This window comes from Ictalurus punctatus, chromosome 2 (genome assembly GCF_001660625.3).
Source record: "Ictalurus punctatus breed USDA103 chromosome 2, Coco_2.0, whole genome shotgun sequence".
Classification (NCBI taxonomy): Eukaryota; Metazoa; Chordata; class Actinopteri; order Siluriformes; family Ictaluridae; genus Ictalurus; species Ictalurus punctatus.
This window is the reverse complement of record NC_030417.2, coordinates 6,151,671-6,170,722: the sequence shown is the minus strand read 5'-3', so window position 1 is coordinate 6,170,722 and position 19,052 is coordinate 6,151,671. Positions and strand designations below refer to the sequence as shown.

At 38.3% G+C, this 19,052-nt stretch overlaps 1 protein-coding gene across 6 annotated transcripts in view; it reads right to left on the bottom strand.

The window, feature by feature from the left end:
- myo6a (myosin VIa) overlaps nucleotides 1-19,052 on the bottom strand; it is a 121,925-nt gene that overhangs the window by 85,010 nt on the left and 17,863 nt on the right. For all 6 annotated transcript variants that reach the window (XM_017494541.3, XM_047159896.2, XM_047159897.2 and 3 more), the window contains exons 2-5: nucleotides 12,324-12,449; nucleotides 4,747-4,816; nucleotides 3,992-4,065; nucleotides 986-1,115 (exon numbers count right to left, since the gene is read on the bottom strand). In XM_017494541.3, the coding sequence (XP_017350030.2) occupies nucleotides 986-1,115; nucleotides 3,992-4,065; nucleotides 4,747-4,816; nucleotides 12,324-12,440 (391 nt within the window). In that variant the 5' untranslated portion in view covers nucleotides 12,441-12,449. The remainder of the gene's footprint in view (nucleotides 1-985; nucleotides 1,116-3,991; nucleotides 4,066-4,746; nucleotides 4,817-12,323; nucleotides 12,450-19,052) is intronic.

Here is a 19,052-nt window from a genome sequence, read left to right as displayed (position 1 = left end):
TCCAAAATGCACACAGTTTCTACTTACACTGAAACCAACATCTTTTATTATAATCATTTACGAATTACAAATCACCACATCAACCATCATACAAATGGCGAGCAGATGAATGAACTCCCAATTTTAAAAACATGTAACGTTATCCGCATGTCCACTGTGAATTTCTCTAAGCGATAACCGAGATCGTGCTGTACAACGATCCTCCACTCTGATTGGTCAGAAGTTGTTCATACATTTTCTACAACAGCAGCTCGGAAAATAGTCCTGGCTAATAATATAAACCTAATTAACGCTTAACGCGTAACAAAGAATAACAGGACTGTTGATGTGGTGGCGCTTTCTGTAGGAGGACGTTTATTGAAGACTTTGGGAAGGAGTCTCCAGTGTCAGCACTTTGTAACAGTCCTCAGGACAGATTAGTTTCTCAATGCTGGTGAGGGAACGACTGAGAAAGAAACAGTCTGATGAGAGTCTGTGATGATTTCTCTCTGCTAGAAGGTAAGTAACACTTCCCGACATGCTGTTACAGGAAAATAATTAACTCCGGGGTGCCACTTCATGTCAGTCTGCATCATATTATCTTTTCATTGATTGTTTTCCTAAAAGAGCATGCCCAGTCATGCTTTATTCCTCACATTACAGAGAAAAATGTATACGATTAAGAATGCTGATAGAATAAAATCCATATCTAAAATGTCTCGTTTAGAATATCTTGATTCACCGAGGAGAAATGATGATACGTAGGAGTATATGATCAGTCATTGCGCTTTTTTCCCCCAAAAATGCTTAATATGTAATACTATGTAGTAAGTAGTAAGCGCCATGGAAATACTACATAATGCATCTAATTATACTATTCCATTATTTTCAACTGGTTGTTCTTTTCAAAATAAATACTCTGTTCTATACCAGAAGTTTCTTACTACATGGCATCATACTGAAAGGTCCATACAGCCTTGTGTTTGGTGCTTTCAGCTGCACTCACCGATGGCGTACACGTGCGGTGGGAGCGTGCCCAGAGAGCGGCCCTGGTACTGCTTGATGGTATCGGGCGAATAGAGCTTTGGGATGTCATAGTAGGGATTCACCGCTATCAGAATGTTGGCTACATACGTCTATGACAGAGAGAGGAAGACAAGAGATTCAATGCAACTTTTTTTTTTTTTCCACTTCAAAAATCAATAAAAATGTGTCATTTAGCTGGGGTGCCCAAACATTTGCTTACAACTGTAAATACCGTGCATTAAATCTGAAAAGAATGAACATGGCTTCTTCTCACATCTGCAGTTTTAACGCAAATCACTGGTGGAATCCGGTAACATACAGTACTTTTTACTTACTCTTACTTTCATAAAAGGCTCAATGAAACTGCAGCTGATATGAATGACATAATTACTGTTCTATTTCAAAGCGAACGTGAAACCACACAGCATTTATTATAGTATAATAAATAAAAAAGAAATGCGTTATAATGTCTTCACGCTCTTGTTGCATAGACAGCTTTGTTAAGATTTCATACATCATACAGCATTCGTGTATTCATGTACGTATGACACGTCAGTTTCCTCTCCCGGCCTGCAATTGGTATAGTTTATATCACTGAAGAACACTCTACAGAGTGCCTGCTACATCTGATTTGGTGTAAATGGAAGTGCAAGTGCATTGCAATGACCCATTTTTGCCACTGGATGGCACATGAAAGATGGGATTCTGGTTTTATTTTTTGTTGTTTGGTTGGTTGGTTGTTTGTTTTTCACATTTTTTTTTTTTTTGTAGGTGTGAAAGGTACCAAAATGTCTTAACAAATTACGTCTAGACCGCAGGCTTTAAACACAAGCACTTTAATTGGTAAAATTAGAAGGATATAAATTTTATTCCAAAGAGTGGAAACTAAATACTGTATTCGATATTCATATTTGAGCCCAAAGCACAAACTTTCAGCTTTAATTTGAGGGTATTTACATCCAAATCAGGTGAACCGACCAAAAGTAATTGGACAATTGGCTGCTCAGCTGTTTAATGGCCAGGTGTGTGTTATTCCCTTACAAGGTACTATCTTAAACTATAGGGGTTGATATCAAGTGTGGCATTCTTATTTGGAATCTGTTCAAAGAGCTGTCACAGCCAGTGAAGCAAGTCATCATGTGGCTGAAAAGTCAAAACAAACTCATCAGAGAGACGTAAAAAAAAAAAAAATAAATAGGTGTGGCCAAATCAAGTATCTGGTACATTCTTAAAAAGAAGGAATGCGCTAATGAGCTCAGGAAAACCAAAACGCCCAGAAGCAGTGAATGACAGAAGAATTATTTCCCTAGTGAAGGAAAACCCCTTCACAACAGTTGGCCAGATCAAGAACACACTCCAGGAAGTAGGTGTCAAAGTCAACAACCAAGAGTCAGACAATCAAGAGACAATCAATTTACACCAGAGTAAATACAGAAGGTTTACCTAAAGATGCAAACCATTGGTAAGCCTTAAAAAAAAGAAAAGAAATACAGTTCTGGAACAATATCCTATGGACAGATGAGACAAAGATCAACTTGTACAGAATGATGGGAACAAGAGAGTATGGAGAAGGGAAGGAACCGCTCATGATCCAAAGCATACCACATCATCTTATGGCATCGAAGCATACAGCTGCCAGTGGAACTGGTTCCCTTGTATTTATTGATGATGTGACTGCTGACAAAAGCAGCAGGATGAATTCTGAAGTGTATAGGGCTATATTATCTGTTTAGATTCAGCCAAATGCTTCAAAACTCATTGGACGGTGCTTCACAGTGCAAATACACAAAGACCCAAAGCATACTTTTTGAAAGCAACCCAAGACTTTTTAAGGTAAAGAACTGGAATGTTCTGCAATGGCCAAGTCAATCACCTGACCTGAATTTTACTTACTGAAGGCAAAACTAAGGCCAAAACACCCCAAGAACACACAGGAACTGAAGACAGAGCATCACCGGGGAAGAAACTAGCACCTGGTGATGTCTATGGGTTCCAGACTTCAGGCATTTTCAACCAAGTATTAAAAATGGAATTAAACTGAATGATTGTGTTAGTCGTCAAATTACTTTTAGTCTCTTAAAAAGGGGGACCACAGATGAAAAAGTGGTGTAAGTAATACCCTCAAATTAAAGCTCAAACGTCACTTTCAGCTCATATTCATTATTTAATCTCAACTCCAATATACTGTGGTAGACGGCAAAAATATCATTACAATAACTTTAAAATAACGATAATAAATGTAATACGTATGGACCTGACTGTATGTATTTAATATTGGATACAAATGGCATTTTAGAGGGTTTAAAGAGTATTTAGCGCTAATCATAAAATATTACAGGGACAATATTATGAGGACTTAATGCTCCTCATTTGAGCCAATATCACGGGAGAAAAAGCAAAGTCAGAATCACACTTGCTTTTGTTTTCAGCAGACTAAACTGTCCAAACAGTGCACAAGTCTACAGCTACACACTCGCGCCTTAACTCTGAATGTGGCCGAGTGTGTGTGCGCAACCAATACAATACAATACAATACAATACAATACAATACAATACAATACAGCGTACACCGATTGAGCTAACTGGTTGAACTATTGGCTACTGATACGGAGAGATCAGGACAAATGGATGTGTAGGAGATCAAAGCAAGTTTTTCTGAACCTGCCTAAAGAATATAGCTTTATAGCCAGTCACAACAAAAACAACAAAACAACCCCTTTAGACCAAACAGTTTCAGGCAAAATGTAAAAGCGACACAAACAAAATCTTTCATCAAATTAAAAACATTTTTTGGGGGGGGTGTGTGACAAATAATAGGATAAAAAGCAGACTGCACTGGAAAAAAAAAATGCAGTGCAACACTTTGAAATAAAGGATATTGTTGTGTTTCATTAGATATAAGATATTTCTTTGACACGAATCGTGAATACAACCTAAACATTGAGAAAGTGAACACCGCGTGTTTTCAACGGTGTTTAATACTCACGTAAATTTTATCTTTACTGTAGCGCACACGGACGTTGTTCAGAAGTGTAGCCTCATTCAAATACATCAACGAACCTGCGTTATAAAACAGAAAGGAGAAAAAGAACATCGGACATACGTGTGAACAGACGAATATGCATGCTTATTTTTTTGCCATCTCTTGTCAAATATGAAATCCTAGTGTGTATTAACTGTAGCCTGACGCGCGGTTCACAGCCTCTCGGTGCTAAAACTCAGTCAGTGCCGTGCGCTGTAACATGAACGCCTTCATTGATTTTAAGTAGACCATGTGATTATTAGCCTCAGAATCACATCATATAACAGCGTAAAATGCTACAAATTAAAAGGAAAATAACAGAAGCTTTAGGGGGTCTTAGCAGATCACGGTTTTCTCAGGACTTTACAAAATGATTCATTCATACGTCTTCAGTGACCGCTTTATTGTAATCAGGGTCGAGGTGGATCTCGGGAACGTTGGGCACGAGATATGTTGCATGTGCCTAATTGCAGCAATCACGATCTCTGTCTTTTCAGTCCCCCCCCCAATTAGACTTTCAACTGACTTTGAATGCAGGAGTCCAGTGTTAAACGCACATATTAAAATATCAGCCCTAATCGTCCTCAGATTTAGAAAAATAAAACGAGTGGATTGTGAAGGAGTGGCGATTTCAGTTGAAACGTCAGTCTTTACCACAAAATCGAATAAAAATACGACGCCAAAGTGGATTTTTACAGTTATAGCGTTTACACACTTACAGTTGTCCTCGACATGTTTGTTGATGTCGTCCTCAGCTGGAAACACCTGGCTGACCGAAGCGGTAAACGTCTGAAACACAGGAAACAGAGCAGTGTTTACACATTCTAACATTAAGCAAACTTATTCTACATCACTGTTTCATTCTCAATTCTAATTGGTCGGAATCTCAGAAGTCCCATCCGAAACTACTGGAACGGCAAGGCCGGTTCATTCAGCTTGTTTTTGTTGTAGACGGAAGACATATGGGTTTAAATAGCTCTGAACATCTACTCTTGGTTTTAGCCTTCAGTTTCACCTGTGAAGACTGAATTTGTTGTTAGAAATCAGAGAGTTGTCTATGGGCGAGAAGCAAGCAGCTTTTGGAAGCTGAATAAAGAGGGAACATCTATCATCAGAGGCATTGAAAAAATTTTGGGCATAGCCAATACAGTTTTTTTTTTTTTTTTTGCTCAAATAAAAATCAGGTGGTCTGATACAAAAGGTTCTACGTTTCATGTTGTTTAACACCTCTAGATGTAAATACTAGGAAATAAACGCTGAAATCCTAAACTCTCGTCTCATATCTATCTTTTGATCTCACATCAAAAACAAATGAATTGGCCTTGCCGTTGCAGTAGTTTCGGAGGGGACGGTATAACTGCAGCTTGGACAACTACAAAGCAAATCACAGGTTTATATTAACGCACGCATTTTAATACAGTATAGTTTCTATAGTAACGGCTTACACCAGGACTAGTGTGGCAGACGACCCACATAAACCAAATTTAAAATACGTACATAATCGTTGATATGGTGACGTTTTCTCTGAGGAAATGTTTATTTCGCTTGTTTTATGAAGGAGTCTCCAGTGTCAGAGCTTTGTAAGGGTCAGAGGTAAAGCTGTAACCTTTCCTCTGACACAGGAAAGGCTTAATGATTTTTTTGGTGACATCACAAGCTGCTTTTTTTTTTTTTTTTTTTGCCTGATTAACTTCACGTGAGAGAAAACACCAGTTACAGCAGGAACTAAAATGATTCTCAGACATTTCACAACATTAAATGTAGCTATAAACTGATTTTAATAAAGTATGACGTGTTATTCTTTCATTAATAAATAAAAAATAGCTAGTGCTGGCAAACTGCTGCGATATCAGAAGAGACGTGCTGTTGTTGGAAAAAAAAAAAAACTTCAGTGTTGCATCAGTAACTCTGCTTCGATTCTCCTATAACATATAAAACATGCGCGGATACGAACAATGTAGAATCATGAATGGAATATTTTCTTATATTTCACGTGTCCCGTAATAAACGACCACACTTTACGCTGCATAGGATGCCAAGGTACTTAGACTGCGAGTGCACGATGATATACAGGTCAAATGCAAAGGCAAGAACATTTATTTGATCATATATTTATTTTATAATTTGGCTATTTGGAGGTAATGTTGTGTAATGGGACCTGATTGAGGTCTTCTGAGGTTATCACACACACACACACACACACACACACACACACACAGGAACCAAGTTACATGTATTATTCATCCTACACAGCCAAAGCATTCATTTGAAAGAAAGGCCATTGCACAACACAAATACACAGACAGTACAAGTGAGAGACAAAAAAAAAAATGGATAATGAGAACAATGCACAGCGTGTCTTCCTCTAAAGCTGATTCTGACTGCAACTTGCTTGATTGATGATGCTCATGTCATTATATCCTCACAATGCTTTAAGCTGTCGCCCAAGTTAGGACTAATTGAGTGAGTCAAACAAGAGGCTACTGTAAATTTATTTCTCAGTGAGAGCAGGACAATGTCCCTGGTCTATTTGAAGGACTTTGTTACCGGACACTCTGGTGCAACATTATTACATCATTTCCTGTTTCTATTTTCCCGGAAGGGCGAATGCACTGATTCAAATACATCAGGCATGTTTGGACACGTCTGATGATGTTCCAGTTGCAATGAAAACAGACACAGTGGATTTTTGACTCCACAATATTTTATAAAATCCCAAATGACTGCAAATCTATGCATCGAAATAAACAGTGCAATGAAAGGTTTATGGATGACAAATCTGGTGATGATTGGACAAAATGTGCAGGAGGGGCAGTGAAAAACATTTTGAGACTAAATCCAAGATGGTGGAAAAATCTAATTAGACGTAAATTGACACCATAGTGTGCAGTGAACCCGTCACGACCCAGGGAATCCAGCTTTTACATTCAGGACACACGGTTTAAAAGTTATGACCAAAAACTTACTTCCAAATTAGTTCCAAATTTGACCCGATGGTGGCACAAGAGCATTGGCAGCACTTGTCCCAAATTTGGTCAGAATGTTCCTTAGTGTGCTAAATCTCACATTTTTTTTTTACCGGCCAGTTCTAGTAGAAATAGAAGTAGAAGAAGAATTAGAAGAAGAAGAACAAGAAGAAGAACAAGCAGAACAAGAACAAGAAGAAGAACAAGCATAAGAAGAAGAAGAACAAGAACAAGAAGAAGAAGAACAAGCAGAAGAAGAAGAACAAGAACAAGAACAAGAAGAACAAGAACAAGAAGAACAAGAACAAGAAGAGACATCTTTGGTACTTGGTTTATACACACCTGCAATGTTTGACCCCTAAATATATACATCCATATTTTTTAACCAAACTAATAATGTCACAATAATTGGCACCCCCTAGAAATCTTATGAACAAAATGGATGAATGAGAACTCTGACGGGTTTCTGGTTCACTGCCGCACACCACTCACTGTGACTGTGTCAAATAGTAGAAATGATGCAAACTGCTCGACAGATGTGACATTTCAGCGTGTGGCCATTCACATTGTCGAATCACAGATTGCTGGTTGTGCTGCGCCGCCACTTTAATAATAGGCTGTTAGATAAATGTGTTTTTACTGTGCTACATAAGTAGGTCAGTGATTCTGTGAAGCTTGCTCCTGATCAATCAGCAACATTCAGTATGATTCAGAAGCTCCATCGCAGTAGTTCATGGTCCATAGAAATAAAATAAAAAAATAAAATAAAAAAATAAAAAAGGTGCCTACGCTGAAGCAGGAACTCAAATGGCTCCTCGGGATCAAAGATCATTCCTGGTTCAACTGGTGGAGGTTGGCCAGGAAGTTTGGGAATTAACTAGTCTATAGCAGTAGGGTTTTGTAAAAAGGAGCACAAATATTAGTAACAATAAAAATGATGTAATAGGTAAACGTGTCAAAAAGCACCAGAGTTTCAAACGATATATGAAAGCAACCGAAGAGACTTCTCATACTTCCAGTCTTCTGGAGCTTAGACCATTTCCACTGAGTGTTATGGTCTGCAATTATATAGCGCTTTACACTGTTTCTCATTCACCCATTCACACTCACACACCAATGGTAGCAGAGCTGCCATGCAAAGCACTAACGTGCCATCGGGAGCAACTTGGGTTTCAGTGTCTTGCCCAAGGACACTTCGGCATGTGGAATCATGTGGGCCAGGAAACAAACCAACAACCCTACGATTAGTGGACAACCCGCTCTACCACCTGACCCACAGCCGCACAACAGTGTGTTCTACATGTTTGGTTAAGTGGTTGGAACACGAACCAAAAGAATCGATTTGGTTCTGATTCGGACTCGGCAAACAGACGAATAGGTGTGAAAGTGCTCTAATTATACCTGGTGCTTCTGAGCTTTTGGCGTCATACACTAAAAGTGGAATGTGTATTCCTTACTTCAATCAGAATTAATAAGGAGAGAAGCCAGAACCAGACTGCTTTTGTGACATCTCATAAATCCATTCAGCAGGCAATAAACAGTGTTTCCCCAGTAACAGTGGGGCCCAAGTTCCCACAATGATCTTCACTTAAAAGTTACTGAAGACATTAAGGGCAAATGGATAAATGTGCAGGTGATGAAACCCAAGTCTCCCTTGTTGTCACAACCCTCCACTTTCCCAGTTCTCTCTCTCTCTCTCTCTCTCTCTCTCTCTCTCTCTCTCTCTCTCTCTCTCTCTCTCTCTCTCTCTCTCTCTCTCTCTCTCTCTCTCTCTCTCTCTCTCTCTCTCTCTCTCTCTCTCTCTCTCTCTCTCTCTCTCTCTCTCTCTCTCTCTCTCTCTCTCTCTCTCTCTCTCTCTCTCTCTCTCTCTCTCTCTCTCTCTCTCTCTCGGCACACACTCTATGCTGGTAAACACTCCTCACATTGTGCCAATTATCAGAGCCAGCCACTCCAGGCACATCCGTCTAACGTCACACGGGGCAGATGTAATGTTTCTTTCTTGCCCACATGCACAAATCAGTCATTCTATCAACAAGCAGCTGCGTGCCACTCTGATGCCTTTAAGCATTTCAATGCAGCTCTGTGAAGAGGCACTACTGCACTTTGGAGCCGCATCCAGCTCTAGCATTGACCTAAAAGCAAGATATATCTGTTAGTTCATTTAATACCACAGCGCGGTTCAAGTCTCAAATCTGAATGCTCAAAACGTGTTGACGGATTTTACATAACTTGCAGCTGCCAGGCTACAAGGCAAATCACAGGCTTATTTTAATACCATATTTTACTATTTCTATAGTAACAACTTACACATGGACGCAAGCAGGACCGAGGGAGCAACGTGGGTGAGGCATTTGACCCGTCACTTTTCAAACTACTGGAGCGGTGACACAGCGCTTCAGGCAATAACACACGTTTCTGGCTCGGTTGAAAAACCAATATAAATAAGTCCTGTTAAGGTGGGGGGCGTGAGACATTTCTTCTAAAGAGGATCTCCTATGTGTGATAAAGGCTTTGGCGCTTACTGGCACTTACTAAACATACAGTGAATCAGCACAGCTAAAGTTTTTAATATTTTAAGTGACATATGCACATATTTTGTATTCTGTATCGATTATAGGAACATTCCTCAAATGACAATCTTCAAATAAAGTAAGTAAAGCTTCCTGGTAAAATGTTTAGAGAAATAGACAGTTACTTCAGTGACAAACACCAGAGTATTGTATATGGAAGCACATTCATTTAATATTGTTGGTCATGGGTCTTAATGCATTTTAAACATGCAGTCTCTTTACATATTTTGAATAACGTCATTTCATATGCTCTATAATTGTTACAAGTGGAATGTAACGGAGTTAACCCTAGTATTGTACAAGGAAGCAAACGCTGAGACGTTGTAGGTTCTTTACTGTGTAATAAAATGAATTTAAAAGAATATGATGTATATGTTCTATACAGTGAGGGAAAGAAGTATTTGATCCCCTGCTGATTTTGTACGTTTGCCCACTGATAAAGAAATGATCAGTCTATAATTTTAATGGTAGATTTATTTGAACAGTGAGAGACAGAATAACAAGAAGAAAATCCAGAAAAACGCATGTCAAAAATGTTATGAATTGATTTGCATTTTAATGAGGGAAATAAGTATTCGACCCCCTCTCAGTCAGAAAGATTTCTGGCTCCCAGGTGTCTTTTATACAGGTAACGAGCTGAGATTAGGAGCACACTTATAAAGGGAGTGCTCCTAATCTCAGCTTGTTACCTGTATAAAAGACACCTGTCCACAGAAGCAATCAATCAATCAGATTCCAAACTCTCCACCATGTCCAAGACCAAAGAGCTCTCCAAGGATGTCAGGGACAAGATTGTAGACCTACACAAGTCTGGAATGCGCTACAAGACCATTGCCAAGCAGCTTGGTGAGAAGGTGACAACAGTTGGTGCGATTATTCGCAAATGGAAGAAACACAAAAGAACTGTCAATCTCCCTCGGCCTGGGGCTCCATGCAAGATCTCACCTCGTGGAGTTGCATTGATCATGAGAACAGTGAGGAATCAGCCCAGAACTACACGGGAGGATCTTGTCAATGATCTCAAGGCAGCTGGGACCATAGTCACCAAGAAAACAATTGGAAACACACCACGCCGTTAAGGAATGAAATCCTGGAGCGCCCGCAAGGTCCGCTGCTCAAGAAAGCACATATACATGCCCGTCTGAAGTTTGCCAATGAACATCTGAATGATTCAGAGGACAACTGGGTGAAAGTGTTGTGGTCAGATGAGACCAAAATGGAGTTCTTTGGCATCAACTCAACACGCCGTGTTTGGAGGAGGAGGAATGCTGCCTATGACCCCTGGAACACCATCCCCACCGTCAAACATGGAGGTGGAAACATTATGCTTTGGGGGTGTTTTTCTGCTAAGGGGACAGGACAACTTCACCGCATCAAAGGGACAATAGACAGGGCCCTGTACCTTCAAATCTTGGGTGAGAACCTCCTTCCCTCAGCCAGGGCATTGAAAATGGGTCGTGGATGGGTATTCCAGCATGACAATGACCCAAAACACGGCCAAGGCAACAAAGGAGTGGCTCAAGAAGAAGCACATTAAGGTCCTGGAGTGGCCTAGCCAGTCTCCAGACCTTAATCCCATAGAAAATCTGTGGAGGGAGCTGAAGGTTCGAGTTGCCAAACGTCAGCCTCGAAACCTTAATGACTTGGAGAAGATCTGCAAAGAGGAGTGGGACAAAATCCCTCCTGAGATGTGTGCAAACCTGGTGGCCAACTACAAGAAACGTCTGACCTCTGTGATTGCCAACAAGGGTTTTTAAACCAAGTACTAAGTCATGTTTTGCAGAGGGGTCAAATACTTATTTCCCTCATTAAAATGCAAATCAATTTATAACATTTTTGACATGCGTTTTTCTGGATTTTATTGTTGTTATTCTGTCTCTCACTGTTCAAATAAATCTACCATTAAAATTATAGACTGATCATTTCTTTGTCAGTGGGCAAACATACAAAATCAGCAGGGGATCAAATACTTTTTTCCCCTCACTGTAGATGTACATGTTCTACTTGCAGTATGTGTTGCGGCACATGATATCTAATTTAAATATCATTAATAGCTCAAATTTTATTCAATATCATTAAAAGCATCAAATTTTGCCCCCACCACTTTTGGAGTAGTGCTGCCACATCTGTATCCAAGACAAATGTGTTGTTACTCTACTATAATATACTAAACTATAGTTGGACATTGTTAAGCTTTCTGTAAAAAGACTTGTGTAATGTATATGGAAGGAGTCTCCAGTGTCAGTGTTTTATAATGGTCAGAAGGTTCTCAGTCACAGGACAGACTACAGGATAGAGGACCTTGCCTTTTTTTCTTTTTTTTTTTTTCTTCCATAGTTTCATAGATGTTCCACGATGTTAAATTGACTGTAATTTGACAAAAAGTAGAACGTGTTGTTCATTAATAAATGTAAAATTACGATTTTTGGCACGTCAGTGTGGTCTAAGAGGAATAAAACACTTTGGTGTCATTGGAAAATCAACTTCGGGGTGGTAACAGTAATTGCACTACAAGTCAGGTCATATCACACCAATCAGCGATTATTATCCTATAACAGCACACACACACACACACACACACACACACACACACACACACACACACACACACACACACACACAGTTTTATTCCATACTTCCCTGTTGCAGTATAATTTTGAGCTTAACATTGATCTTGCTGTTAGCTAAAACATAAAAAGATAGACTGCAATGTGTGTTTCCTGCATTTCGGACAGCTGAAGGGTCAAAGTTGAGTCTCACCTTGCCCTTGTCCTTGAGGGGTTCAATGGTCAGACTGTTAGCACCAATGTCCACAATGGTGCCTAGCTGGAACCCGTCAGTAGGGTGAGGCGCCCACACCGGCTTCCCATCCTCCATCTCACCGCACTGCAACCAGACGTACTCTTATTACATTTTTACATCACGGTAAATATGATACACACCTCAGTTTACAGTATCGCATAATCTCATTGAGCAGACATCGCTTAGAGTTCAGCAAATGTGAACAGAATTATGGGATTGCCTTTGCTGATAATGACATACAGTATGCACCGAATTATTCTATTTTACTTTTTTAATGGGGGCTTTACAAAATGATAAATCACAATTATTTAGCCAACTTGGGAACAAAACTAGATATATAAATACAATTAGATATAGCATATAATTACCGATTTAAAATCCGACATCATTTTCTTTCTTTTTTTTTTTTTTTAAGTAACATGAATTAATGAATTCTGACTTGAAACTTAATTACCCTTGAGTAAAACATGAATGTGATCTCAATTAGTGAAATAAGCAAATGTTTATTGTTCTTATACAGTAGCTTTCTTTATTTTGTAGCAAATTTGACTTTAATTCTTAGCACGATTGTAATGAGGCCCAAAATATTCTAGAGTATATAATAAAAATACACAGTGAAACCAAATAAACAAGGAATTTATTCACCAGTCAGTAAAAACTGAAAAAGTCTAGCACTTGCCAATAAATTAACTTTAGCCACCAATATTGCAGTTCATTGTGTTATATAAGCCATATAATCATGTATGGCATGGAAAATCATTTTAAAGTAAAAATTCAGGCAAACATAAAAACTAAGGAACGTCCAGTTGTAATTTAAACAAAACTGTAAAACATATAGAGAAACCAAAAAGCCATGAAGATCTGGATTCCTGTACAGTTTCCTCTCAGGAACAGTGGAATTTAACTAGCAAAAAGTGACATAGTAAGTGGTCTATAGTGGCAAATAGTACTGAAAGTTCCAATCGGTCATTTCTAACGCATTTTCTTTCCACATAATGAAACCATTTAAGCTTCTGTTTAAATGTTGGCTTCTAAAAAAAAAAAAAAAAAAAAAAAAAAATGTGCATGTGTCTATATTTCCAAATACTCTCTATATTAGCTAAAATAACTTCGATTAAATAAAGCTTTCGGGACGTGTTGTTATAGGAAGATAATCAACAACATGTCTGTAACTCTGACTGTCACAGTACAAAGCGCTAACACTGGAGACTCCTTCTTAAATTACTACATAAACGTCTCTTCACACAAACAGACGTAATCCATTTCTGTGGATGGTCTACCCTTAAAGTGCAAGTTGTTACTATAGAAGTGGTAATGTATTAGAACAAGCTCATTAATATAAACCTGCGATTTGCCATGTAGCTGGCATTATTGTCCGAGTAGCTGTTATACAAATAACAATCAACACCTTCTGACCAACCAGATCAGAGAACTCGACAGTGACCACGTTTACATGCACATCAATATTCTCATATTCATCGGAATTTGCGGAATATTTCTAATTAGTATTGAGGCATGTAAACGCCGCAATTTCCATGCTTCAATTTCCATGTCTCAAGTTTTAATCTGAATTTCCCGATTCAGATTAAAACAATATTCTGATCCTCACCCCTGGAATGCGACCGTTTTAAATCAGAAATTTGTTGCACGCAAACAACTTGTTCAGAAAATCCACTGAAAGGAGGTATATGTGCATGGTCAGTCTGCAAGGAATTGTGGGTGCTAACGGATGCTTAGCTGTAGGCTAGGTATTTAGAAATGGCAACTCAGGAATAATTACAACAATCCCAATATACATGAATATTCCGATGCCTGTACACATATAAACATCGTATTCGGAATATGGCTGCAACCCGAATATAGACCTTAAACGGAATTTGATGTGCATGTAATCGTAGACAGTGTTGTGGTATAACCAATAATTCCATTTAGTTAGGGCTACAAACTGAAAAATTTGTCCCTTACTGTTCGCCGTACACAAAGAGACAAAAGGTCTCAGCCCTGGCCAGGTCCCAGTTTCCAGCCTGAATCAGACTCTCAGTGTCAAACTACTAATTATTCGACTCAGGCTTGCCCAAATCACTCGCCATGTGTGACAATCAGCACATTCTCTCCCCGGAGCAACAGAAAACCAGTAGAGTCTTCTTCAAAACGGCTTTAACACACACACCACCAATCAGGCGACGCACACCAGCTGACTCAGGTTACACACTGAAATGTGCTTAGCCACAAGGGCTTTTTTTTAAACTTTAAAACTCTGCCCTGGTGCCACAGTCTTGAATAGATACCCTTCAAAAAATAAATAAATAAATAAAAAATTCCATTCATATGACCCAGGTCTGAAATAATGATATGATACAATACTGTGAAACTGTGTGACAATATAAAGTACTGCGTATCGCATTGTTTACATGTGATTTCCTTTCCTTTTTATATTTGCAGACATTAAATACAAGTATAATTTAAGAGACAAGCTTTGTTGCTAGCAAACCGGTAGACCTTGATTGTAGACCTATTGTTTACCATATACATGTCATACAAGTGCCACTTTATCAACCAGAGACTGGGGTAAGTTCTGTCAGCCAGGCTTATCAATATTTCTATTTGGCAGCTATCTAGCAAGGTGTGAGACAGGTCATTTATTTGACTTGGCGGACATGAACATCCAGGAAATGAGCAGATCAATAGCAGGGTTGTGACCAAGTAAATTATTTACATACACAAATCTGGTCTGAAGCAATCCACTCAATGACAAGCTGCTTTTGTGTTGCTATTTAAATGAAGTGCTCTCTGGTTCATCCCAGCCAATGTATGAACAACAAGTATTTAAAATTAAGTAGTAACGTATCATAAAGGCAAATGGATACCAGATCTATGCAAATGTTTAGAACTCTAATGAAGCACAAGAAGCAGGAAAGCTTTTCCAGCATACATGACATCAGAACATCCGCCAGCCTTTGATAGTCTTTGATCCCGGAAGAAGAATTCACGACACGAAGTGGCACTAAGGCCTCATCTTTCCAACACTAGGGTGATGAGTGACAAGGCTGCTTATCAAATTGACCCGGATAGATTATTGTGGCTGACTGCATTGGAATTGTGCAAATACTGCATTTCAGTCCTTATGAAACTCAAACACAGATAAAGTTATTATCGTTGCAATAACTGGAAGGATTTCTAATAAGCATTAAAATGTACACCAGGTGTTCTTCAATAAGCTTCAGAAGTACAGCTGATCACAATACGTTAGCACATAAACTGGATATTCCCCTAAATATAATTGTATCTCGAGCATAAATTTCCCCATACAGTTCAACAAAATGAAATGTTTATGGTGAAATGATTACGATGCAGTTTTACCTATTGTCTTGAGGTCACTTTAAGTCTTGAGTGTGACTGAAGCAAGCTGATAAAATACAGTTAATTAAAATAGCACACGACTCTTAATTTTGGAAAAAAATAATAATAATAAAAAATTATGACCACAAATGCTATGTAGTTCAGAAAGTACTTACTATTTTAAGGCATTCATGTCACTATTAAAGCTAAATTGTTGTGTTCGTGTGCTGTTTAAAGGACACATCACAGTGGTTCACTGAGGCATCTGCTTTACACGAACTAGTTAATCTGGGCAAACTGAAAAAAAGCTGACACTCAACAACCATGGCCTCCTCTAAATATATTAAAGCACCTCTGGCTTACAATTTCCACTGTCCCAAATGTCATTAAGAACATGACAGAAAGGACCTGCAGGAAGGTTTATCTGACACACAAGTGGTGGTGCACCGTTCTACTGTGAAGCACTGCTTGCACAAACATGATCTGCATGGAAGAGTCATCAGCAGGAAACCTTACCTGCGACCGCATCACAAAATTAAATGTCTGATGTATGGAAAACAAACATCTAGATATGCTAGAGGCATTTCAGAAACAAGTACTGCAGACTGATGAACAAATGGATATATTTAGCCACAATCAAAAAAAGGGGAAGCATTTGATGAACAATACACCTTCCGAACTGTGAAGAACGAGGGCGAATCTATTATGCTGTGGGGTTGTGTGCTAGCCATTAGCACAGGAAACATTACACAGGTAGATGGAAGAATGGATTCTAGTAAATATCAGGAAATTCTGGAAGCAAAGGTGGCGGTGGCAGTCAAGATACTGAAGTTGAAAAGAGATTGGCTTTTACAACAGGACAGTGATCCAAAATAGAAAACCTAAAAATCCACCATGAACTACTTCAAGAAATTCAAGCGGAAGCTTTTGACACTGCCCTCAAAGTCCCCTGATTGAACATCATAAAAAATGAATAGGTAGATCATAAAACATGTGCACGCAAGCCGACCCAGTTATATCTCAGAACTAAAAATGTTCTACAAGGGAGAGTGGGCGAAAATTCATTCAACAAGGAAAGACAGACTGGTTACAAATAGAATTTGTAAGTTATGATATCTGGCAAAGGGGGCATTACTAAGTACTGACTTAGAAAGGTGTCTTAACTTTTGCAATATTTGAATTATTATTTTTATATATATATATATATATATATATATATATATATATATATATATATATATATATATATATATTTATTTTTTTATTTATTTTTATATATATATATATATATTTATATATATATATATATATTATATATATATATATATATATATATATATATATATATATATATATATATATTATTTTTTTATTTTTTTAATCCAATTGAAAGTTCATCAAACAGAAAGTAACTGTGCATTAATATTTGCAGAAGAATGTAATTTGCTACCGAAGTTGTTTTATACTTCTTTTAAAAATCAACAAAATATGTATTTGACCAGGGGTGCCGTAATATTTGCAATCAACCGTATGAAGAAAAGAAAAGTCGGTCATGAGGAAGAGGAACTCGGCACATGCTAGACTGTGCAAGACTGAACATGATCTTGTGACTGAACGTTCATAAGAATTAATACAAACCAACTTGACAGGTAAAGGTTCGGAGAAAAAGTGGAATTGTAGCATTTCTTAGGAAGTCATCTATTACTGAAAGTCAATAAATTTGCTTGGAATTCCCAAGCATTTTGCGCAACAGGTTTGCAAGTTCAGACTGCTCAGAAACATTTAAATAGAGGTAGCACTATTAGCCACTCCTGCATTCATCAAAGCAGCAACAATGAGATATTGCCTTTACAATGCAAACTAATTAAAAAATAAAAAAAAAATTTAAAAAAACCTCCCTCGCACATACTTCAGCACCTGCCTAGCAAATAAATAAATAAAAAAAAAAACAGAATGAAATAGAAAAGCTCATGCTGGAAATAAAACAAGTATACATGTATACGTTTAAATAAATTCACAATCTCTCCAACCTTATGATTTCTGGCTCATAACACAATTATTTTCCATCTAGTGGAACCCATCCTCAGAGCGGTAACTAGCGTGCTAGCTCGTTGAATTGGACGCCTTTATACACGCCCACATGGACACCGTTTCCTTAAATGTTTAAAAGTCTGTCCTTTATATAATTACTTCGTACGTCTATTTAAAATTTTTTTTTTTTTTTTTTTTTTTTTTTTTTTTTAAAGTGTAATTAAAATTGGACCAATCATGTGACTAGCATAGTGTTTTGGTGAGCTTCATCCAGCTAGTCACAAGTCATTTAGAGTTTAAAGAACACTGAAGAGTTTAACAAGGCTAATGGTGGTTATTTAAAGAAAATGAAAGCTATGACGAGTACAGGCTTGGAGAGAGCTGGTCTATTAGTCTGGGTTTTGGGGCAAACTTAACAACAGCATAAGGTTCATGTTCATCCCCATGTTCTTTCCCTTGCTGTTCTTCTTTAACTCAGATATTTACACTGTACAGGTCAAATGCCAGAACTGAAAGAGGACAATGTACACATGTACACACAGGCACAGACATAAAGTAACCAAAGCAATCCAACCAGATCCACCCACACACACACTACACAAATTGCCCAGACCGGTCTTTCAATTCCATTTTGCCAGCATAAAAAAGTTGCGGTCTTGAGGACACCGGTTTTTCCACGTGTAAAAACTCCACTATGTCATCCATTTAAAAAAAATTACCATAATTCTCATTACCACATACTCTGACATGGCCTAGAACCAGCCAATAGGACAAGGCATGTGGAAGGCTCGAGTCATTTATGTTGATGTTGAACACGATGGAAATTGCCATCTGATACCCTGAGCTGTACTATCCAACGACCCCAATCAATAAGGCAGTTCACAGAGCGTGAACGGTAAGAGTGACTAACAGTAGAGGTCTGTCAGATGAGAACAACATACATTTTACCTCAAATAAATCTCTGCAACATCAATCAAGAAACTGACACTTTTTGAGCAGTACCAGCATTTTCAGACAATCAGGGTACAAAGCAATGTCTCTATCTGTATCTATAACTGTTTAGTGCACCAAATCGTCAGATCTGTATCTATATCTGCATACGCATTTAGCCCTGATGTGGGAGTGGCCTAAATCAGAATGCTTTTTTTTGTTTTTGTTTGTTTGTTTTAAAATGAACCCGCGATGACCATGGAAACACTTGAAAAAATAAAATAAAAATCAGCTGTCGAAATGCCAGCACTGTCAGTCTGACAGTTCCTCGACCTCAGCTACATCACTCCAGTTCCTGTTTGTTTAATCACATTTACGCAGTTATTT